Here is a 9,044-nt window from a genome sequence, read left to right on the forward strand (position 1 = left end):
TCACGCCTGTCAGGCTCCCGCGTCCTTGTCCACCCTGATATGTCTGAGACTGCACCTGTAGTCCCGGCAGATCCAGGCTTAGCTTCAATGGAGAAGCCTCCAGCAAAAAAGCGAGGGAAGAAGCCGAGCGGCCTGACGAGCGCACGGCGCAAGGCTCCAAGTCCTTCATTGTCAAAGCTGATCACGGAGGCGCTCTCAGCCTCTCAGGAGCGAGCGGGCATGTCTCTGGTGGCGCTCAAGAAGGCGCTGGCGGCCGCCGGCTACGACGTGGAGAAGAACAACAGCCGCATCAAGCTGGGCCTCAAGGCCTTGGTGAGCAATGGCACCTTGGTGCAGACCAAAGGCACCGGCGCCTCGGGCTCCTTCAAGCTCAGCAAGAAGGCTGCTGTTGAGGTTCCTAAGGGCAGGGCTAGAAAGCCTGCTTCTGCCAAGGCCAAGAAGGTGGCCTTGGAGGCCAAGTCTGCTAAGGGCACCAAGACCAACAAGAGAGCCAAGAAGCCAAGTGCAACAGCGGTTAAGAAAGCTGGCAGGAAGGCCAAGGCAGCCAAGGTTAAGCAGCAACATAAGAGCCCTGCGAAAGCAAGAGCCGGCAAGCCGAAACCCGGGAAGCCCAAGCTGAGTCAGAAAACTAACTCTCGGAAGGCAGCTTCGAAGAAGTGAGCTTTACTGCAACGCAGTTTTCAGATAACCCAAAGGCTCTTTTAAGAGCCACCTAAATAATCTTAGAAGGGTGTAACACTTGCCAGGTTTTATTTTTTTTACGGGTTTGTTTATTATACAAGACATGGGGCACAAGCCAGACATCAGAGGGGTATCAGAATTCATCAGACAGAGCGGGGATCAGAACAGGTAGACTGAAATACACTGCTGAGGGGAGTTGCGGGAGAAGACGTCTGCTGCGCCATGTGGGTTCAACATCACTAGCCGGCCGGGATCTAACTCGTGATGTAGAGGCTGTAGGCTGCTTTATCGTTTATTTTTACAAGAACCGGGGTACAGGGCAGAGGTGTTAGGGTGTGAGGATTCATCAAAGACCGAGCAGGGAACAGAACAGGCAGACGATAGAAACACAGTGCTGAGGGGAGCAGCGGGCGCAACAGGAGAGGTCTGCCTCGCCATGGTGGGCATCTTATCGGCCGGACGGCGGGGATCGAACCGGTGCTGCAGAGACTGCGGGCAGCTTAACAGCGCTGTGTTCAACCGCCTGCGCCACCAGGAGCCACCTAAACTTCAAAGGGCGTAACACTGGTATCTTTCCTGGATAACTTAACACCCTGTTAGCATGCCCTTTGTGATGAGATTAATTACAGGTTTCATTAGCCACACGGTACATATCTGCAGAGCTGAAGATGGTAAGACATTCAAGCCGTCCATTCTGAAGCAGGCTATGCAGTGGTACTTACGCTGGAATAGGTAGGTACCTGCCTTAGGAACGTCTGCTTGTAGGGGCCAAATCAGGCTATTGCCCAAACACATCTGACTTTACGCCAGACAAATTTGCTGTAGGTGTTATTGGTGTCATTCTGGAGATTTAGAGCTCCATATCCACAGACTTAAAGGATCCAGTGTATAGAAATCAAGGTATCTCAGGATTTGAATGGGGGAGGTTTTAGAAAGTTCATTACTGATAGAAATTAGATACTTTGAATTCACAACTGCAAGAATATTGAAATATTTGTCACTTGATAAATTAAATGATGTCATTTTAAAAATTCATATTTGGGCCTTCCTGGTGGCCCAGAGAGTTGAACGCAGCGCTGTGAAGCTGTCCACAGGCTCTGCAGCGCAGATTCGATTTCCGGTGGCCTGGGAAATTCCCACATGGCGCAGCAGACGTCTGTCTCGCCAGCTGGAGCAGTTGGCGAGACAGGCCGTCTGCCCTGCGCCATGTCGGGAATCCTCTCCCAGGCCACCGGAATCGAATCTGCGCCTGCCGGCCTGTACCCCAGCAATTGTATAAAAATTAAAAAAAGATTTAAATACGATTGGTTGATTCCAGTTATAATTCTATGTATTTTATTTGTAAAGTGTATAAACTTTTCCAGATCTCACTCCCAGCCTCAAATATTAATCCTAGAACTTAAGATGTTGGAGGCTGAGGTGATGCCACAAAAATCGCTTAAATTATTAAGAGACACTCAGGGTCAGTTAAAGCATTTTTTTAAAAGGTTGGTTCAGTTTTCACTTAGTGATTGATCATTCTTGAAAGTCATCCTAAAATTTAAATTCATATTGTCAACCATTTGGGGTCTTGGTATTTGGGGAGTCTGAACAAAAAAAACCCAGTGCAGAACTGTTTCCTTTCACACGCCCGCGCATGTCCTAAGGCATGATTCAGGATCTAGCTTTTCCACACAAATTTACCTAATTGGGCCAATGGGAGAAAGAACTAAACATAATGGTTCAATCTGCGTAAGTCAAAACCTCTGCCTTGCTTGTACAGGGTGGTGCACGTCTCCCTTTGAAGTTGTAGTAGCCATAGGGCAGGAGTGTATGTTTCACATGCCCTGCAAGGCAGTGACTTTCTCAGTGGTCTGACCCCAGACTCTCATCACAAGAAATTACGATAACCGGATTCATCCCATTTCGTAAAGGAGCCCTTTACTGCTTTTGTCCAAAAAAAAAAATGTATCTTTAGAATTCTAGCCTTTGTAATCAAAAACTGCAATTTCCGGCACCTTGGCCAACTTTGCCCCCTAAATGCCTTAAGTGCTGGAGTCCTATGAGCTCATTGGCACAAACATGCCCCCTGGCTGTTGCAGATCAGCTAAACCTAAAGAACGCGCTCCATTCAAACACAGGCACTTCCTAGCTTGCCAATATTGCTGCGTGCTGACCTCTAACCTACTTTCGCTTTGCTAAACTCTTAATTTCTATAAAACTTGATGTTAAATAACAGAGTAAGTTTCTGTACTCAGAAACCACAGATCAACAACTTTTATACCATTATCTCAGCAACACCATTCACGCGCCGTGTAACAGCCCTTTAAAAGACACCGTGGGCGGCCCTGAAAAGGGCCTTTTGTGTATTTTCACTGAAGTATGGCGGATGCTTTTTACTTCAGCCGCCGAAACCGTAGAGGGTGCGGCCCTGGCGCTTGAGGGCGTAGACCACGTCCATGGCCGTGACCGTCTTGCGTTTGGCGTGCTCGGTGTAGGTGACGGCGTCGCGGATCACGTTCTCCAGGAAAACCTTGAGCACCCCGCGGGTCTCCTCGTAGATGAGCCCCGAGATGCGCTTGACGCCGCCGCGCCGGGCCAGGCGGCGGATGGCGGGCTTGGTGATGCCCTGGATGTTGTCGCGCAGCACCTTGCGGTGGCGCTTGGCGCCGCCCTTACCGAGACCCTTCCCGCCTTTACCACGGCCAGACATGATTGCCTTCTCATTAACTCGCAAGAGCGCCTCAGCCCTTTAAATATCACTTTAGCGGACCTGATTGAGAACCACAAGCGCAGGCGGGTTTTTTTAAATTGTTGTCAAGGGGGTGGAGCCAAGTGAATAACCAGAAACGCTTCAGTGTTTTGATTGGCCAACGAAACTCTCCCTTCATTGGGCGTGCTGGAAAGGTAGGTACAGGTTTCTTTGCGCTGAAAAGCTTGTTTTCGCCTTTTTAATTTTTTCCCCATACAATCGCGAGTCGAATGTACTGACAATCAGCTCAAAGGAGCTGAGTTAAGAGCTCCACTCCATGTTGCTTTTTGTTGCCACTTGGTAGCTAGTAAGTTCGGTAATGGTTCCTAGGGCAGTAGAGAAATTTTATGTAGAGGAGGGTGGGTTTAGAGGTCAAAGAACTCCCTCACAATCCCTTTAATCTTACTTAAACAAAGGATGCTGACAAGGGGTTTAGAATAGGCCTCCCCAACATATGCCACTTTGACATGTGTGTTTAGAGCTGAAATAAATGGAAGTCCTCTGGTTCATGAGAAACATCACTCCCTTACTGAGAATGAACTTGGAGTCTTACCCCAAATTAGTTACTATTACCAGAAATAACCTTTCCATATGAAAAACATATCTATATGGCAGGGCAAATATCTAATTGCCCAACAGCTCTTCATCTTTCAGTCATGAATGTTCCTCCTCACCCCCGTGAAGCCCCATTTCTCTATCCCATTCCTAAACTATATGCCTCACCTCATTTCTGTCCTGGGCTCTCATATCCCTGTGGAAAACCTATATGCAGACAATTAAATATGGCTTTTCTCGTTAATCTAATGTTGATTTGATTTTTTGACCAGCCAGAACCAAACAAAGGGTGGGGTTGGGGGGGGGGCACAAAGAGGAAGAATTGGAAATAAAAATTTCTTCCTTCTCTATCATCATTCAAATACTTATCTGTTGACTTCTTTCCATGCAAAAGTCTGAGAGGGAGCATAATCCCTGGACTGTCTTCAGGGTCTGTAATTCCAAACGACTCCTCTGTCCTCCTTTATTAATTCCCTCTCAACCTTCTGCAGTTTTAGAGACAAGACCTAGTTTTGTAGAGTTGGGGATTAATCACAGGGTGGGGCTAATACTTGACTAAGGTCATTACAAAGCCTTCCTGGTGTTAGAGGGAAAGGATGTTCTGAGCTAATCCCATACAGGCTTTGTGGACCCCACCCCCACTCCAGACCAAAGTCATCAAGACATTGGGAAAAACAAATCCTGTCACCACCAAAAGGAAGGAGGCTGGGACCTGAGGGTGAAGTTAAGCAGCCAGGTTGGGTATAAAAAACCAAACACGTGGTCCTTGGGGTCTTGCTGGCTATCGCTGGCCTTCTGGCTTCACTGCTCCTGGCTCGCAGCCAGCTCTCAGAGTGCCATTTGGGATTCCAGATCAGCAGATCTGGTAGGATGCATTTAAAACTTTGTCTCCCATTTTTCTCCCTGAGCTGTACATTTCCTCATTTGCCCTTCCTTGTAAATAAACCTTTTATTAACCTTTCTCGTGTACCTGCAGTAGAGTATTGATAAGTCCTTTTAAGCACGGGTGCGGACAAACAGACCGGCACCCCGTTTTGTATCAGGGCTGCCCTATAACACTGGGAGAATTTTGATAAAATTATTGGTGTTTTAAACAAGCTTAACCCTGCCCCCCTTTTTTAATTAGAATAGAATGAATCTGAATCTGGTTTGCAAAGAGGAACTTCTTCAATCAAAACTTTCTCCTTAGCTTCCTGCTACAGCTTTTGAAAATTTCCTGTGTAACAGTCACACTGCTCAAAAGAAAAAAGCACACCCTTCCCCCATTCTGGTTCAAAAATAAATGTCTATTTGTATATGTAGAATACAAGTATGGCCTGAGAGACGTGCTATAATTTCATACTACTGATGTTTTTGGAGTCAGTGGGTTTGGCGTGCAGGGTCCTTGGGTTCACTCTGGGGAATGTTTCGCCAGAGCTCCCCTTTCAGCGGCACGTGGTGAGTTTCCTATACAAGTTTCTCCACGAGACAGACGTTAGTTATATTTGAAAGAGCAATTTTTTTAGAAAAGGGACAGAAGAGTAAAGAACACTTGCATAGACAGAAGTGGGCAGGAAGAGCTGCCCCCAACGGGACAGGTTTGCTTAGAGAGGCCTGCATGGTTGCAGGCGGGCGGCCTTGAAGAGAGCTGCTTCTGCTGAGGGAGGTCAGTGAAGAGAAGTCCCGACATGCTACAGGTCACGGGATGGCAGGAAGGCTGCTGCCTGGCAGAGGGAGAGTTGGTGAAAGGAAGCACCTGCATAGTCACAGGTGGGCAGAAGGACTGCTGCCCCGTTGTGGGGGCAGCATTAGATTTTATCATCTTATTTTGGTCGGGAAGGACTCATATCTGTGGTGAATGGTTTGTGGTCATTAATCTCCATATCTTCACCTTCAGGTCTATGCTCCTGACACTCCCTATAGCAGTCTGATAGTTTCTGGGTGTGGTACCTCCTGATCTGGGCATTGATGCCTAAGGGTCTTGGTTTCTATAACTGGATTAATGGTTTATGATTATCCCTTCTACCCCCACCTCCTTGTGTGAGTTAGGTTCTAGTCTTGTGAGGCCTCCTTTAGGTTTTCTATCCTTTCCTCCATCATTGCTGCACTTTTAGCCGTCAAAACTCTGGAGGGCTTGTTACTCAGTTGAAAAGTGGAAAGAACCAGGAAGGAAAAGAAAAGACCCAAGAAAGAACTGTGAGGCTCTGAAAGGCAAAGGGTTTGGGACACCTCTGAAATAATTAAGTGGTTATCTTCTGGCCCTAATTAGGAGCTCTTTCGTTCCTGACTCATACCCCCTTCCCACCACAGACACATACACTCTAAGAGACTTAGCTAGAAAGAAATGTCAAACACTTCAGAGAAAAGAGAAAGGCCTGTGTCACAAGCACAGAGTCAGCCTTAGTCGAGTTTGGTCTCCAAAGGATTTTTATTACGCTAGTTCATAGACATTCTGAATTCAAACTCACATATTAAAGAGCAAACATTAGAACTTGACCATGGTGCTTCCACAGCACAACATCTCTTAGCACTCACAGTCCCAGCCCAGGTGTCACCTGGGAAGGAAGCCATGGAAATTCATAGCCAAGGATGGTCACGCAGGTGAAGTCAGTGTTCAAACAGAGGACAGGTTGGAGACCTGGCGTCCAGAGGGAGCTTCTGCACGTTCAGTGTCCAAGCCAAAGCTTTCTAAGTGTGAGATTCCCCTGGGTTTATATACTCTTCAAGTAGGGACAGCACCTGCTTACCTATTAGCTGTATTTGAGCATCGTCTGTGCAGGGGTTCAATTGGATCGTTTGTGCAGAAGTTTTCAATGTTGTCAAGGTCTTTTGGCAGACTATGCTATTTAAGATTTTTATAACATATGTTCGTGACAGTCTGAATTCAAAGGTAAAACTAAAATCTCCCCAGGCCGTTTAATTCATGAAAATAGAATGTATACAATATAGTCATTGCAGACAAAAACAAACGGTGTGATTCACCCTGAAAAACATCTCAGGTACCCTCTTCATTAAGTCCAGAGGTTTAGGTCAGCTACTCCTCAATTTTACATGTCTTACTAGGTCATTAATAAAACTTTACTTCTATTTTGACAATTCTTGACTCCCTTCTAATTTCCCCACTTCCAAATTTTTCTCAGTGTCACTGACTCAAAAATCATGAATATGAGAACAAAAATATGTTAAAGGTACAAACATATAGACAGTAATAATGGGTCCTTCTACCCTGGGAAGAGCACGGGTATTACCTAGTCATGTGGTCTGGGAGAAGGCTTCATTCTACAACCTCTCTGGCTTCCCGTTCTCCCATTTCATCTTCTGACTCACTCTCATAAGTGAATATGGTCTCACAGGACTCTGTTCATTCAATATGTGATTAGGTCATTGAGATAAAAACCCTGCAAACAGGTTGGGGCTAATTGGACACCTGAAACATTCAAACAAATCAAACCATGATCAGACTTGTTACAAAAATATGAAATATCCAGAACCAACCTCCACAAACTTATCAGAGAGGCAGCAGAACGGATACCTAAAGGAGTATCCATAAAAGGTGTTAACAATGTCACACCCCATATTTTTTGACTAAGTGAGAGAGATTATAGAGTCAGACAAGTTAGAATAAAAATCTACCACAACCATTTCCTAGCTGTGCAAACTTCAGCAAGTTAATTAGCCTTTCTGTGCCTTCATATAGAAAAATAAGATAAGAGTAATAGAATAACAATAGATCTTACCTCAAAGGATTCTTTAAAGGAATTAAATTAATTTTCCAATCATAGCCTGGCATCTAGTAAGAACTCAGTAATTATTAGCTGAGAAATTTTAGTTTTAGAAAATATTCATTTAATGGAAGAGATTTGACTGAGAATGCAAATTCATCTAATAAAGTGATAAAGGAGTAAATACTGTAAACAATTACTCAGAAACAATATGTGAAATAGCAGCATGCATGCCGGGTAAATTAATAAATGCACAGGCAGTCAAGACAATACAGGCTTTCTATAAAATTGTCACAAATTCATTTAATATTGTAGTAACTGTTTACATGTTAATCACTGATTCAAAATGGGAGAAGAAAAAATGGCCCAAGGTCTACAAAAAGAAAATAAAAAATACAAACTTCTGTCCACATAGGTGAAAAGCTTAATGTTTAAAGTCATGCATTTTTGAGTTCTAATATTAAAAAAAAAGAATGGTTAGAGGAAGAAAAGGTAATTTACAAGAATCTTTTAGCATATTTAGACACCTTATGTTTCTAAGTGATGTGTGTGTGTGTATATGAAGAATATTTTGTAATGTGCAAGAATACACAGTACTCTAAGACTAAATTATTATAACAAGAATGTATTAGGAAGTCCCAGCAGACTTTGACTAACTGCTTCTTCTAGCCTCATGGATTACCTGGCAAATTGTTTTCCTTCCCTTCTATTCCTTGTTCAGGCAGCTCAACAGTGCCCTGTTATTCCAGAGATTCAAATAACTGGTGATGAATTTCTTCTTGGTTTCCTCAAAATTTTAAGAGCATTTCTCCACAAGTGGTCGCCAAGTCCCCACCCTTGTCAATGTCTTTCAGCTCAGAAAAAGCTCCCATCCCCGCTCTCTTGTCACAAGACCCCATCACATATTTGACTATGGCCACAAGGTGTCGCCACTCTGTGCTACCGCGCTTTGTTCTAGGGTGTCTTGCCAGGGATGAAAGATACAAACTTTGAAAGATACAAAGTGTAAGTTTTCAATTTTTCAAATGAGGCTGACCTTAAGAATTCATGAAAGCCAGAAAAAATAAGAAATAATTAAAGAAAATAGACACTTATAACTTGTGTTATAAAAAAGTGTTATAAAAAAGACTCAAAAGTTTACACCTGCTGACAGTAACTGCTATCTTAAAAGGTGTTTCTTGAGATATCAGCCTTAGTGAAATAAAACCAATGTAAAAACAACTTCTGCCTAATGAATTGTAGCATATCCTTAATAAGGTAGAAGAGCAAGAGAAGCTCCTTGCCAGTCTGCTTTGAGTATCAGATAATATTGAAAGAGAAAAAAAATGGTCAGTGTACTTTCAGCTTGGTTGGGAAGTACAATGACCAATGGTTTA

General features: G+C 44.2%; 2 protein-coding genes across 2 annotated transcripts; one reads left to right on the forward strand and one right to left on the reverse strand.

The window, feature by feature from the left end:
• Positions 1-39: 39 nt before the first annotated feature.
• On the forward strand, positions 40-660 carry LOC311188058 (histone H1t-like; the record flags this gene model as incomplete). Its single annotated transcript, XM_084259828.1, has 1 exon — positions 40-660. One exon carries the CDS (start codon positions 40-42, stop codon positions 658-660), a length of 621 nt encoding a protein of 206 aa, XP_084115954.1.
• Positions 661-3,061: 2,401 nt separating this feature from the next.
• Positions 3,062-3,373, reverse strand: LOC311188065 (histone H4; the record flags this gene model as incomplete). Its single annotated transcript, XM_084259834.1, has 1 exon — positions 3,062-3,373. The coding sequence occupies one exon, from the start codon at positions 3,371-3,373 to the stop codon at positions 3,062-3,064; it is 312 nt and encodes a 103-aa protein (XP_084115960.1).
• Between the last annotated feature and the right edge of the window lie 5,671 nt (positions 3,374-9,044).

Source organism: Talpa europaea, assembly GCF_964194135.1.
Source record: "Talpa europaea genome assembly, contig: HAP1_SCAFFOLD_147, whole genome shotgun sequence".
Classification (NCBI taxonomy): Eukaryota; Metazoa; Chordata; class Mammalia; order Eulipotyphla; family Talpidae; genus Talpa; species Talpa europaea.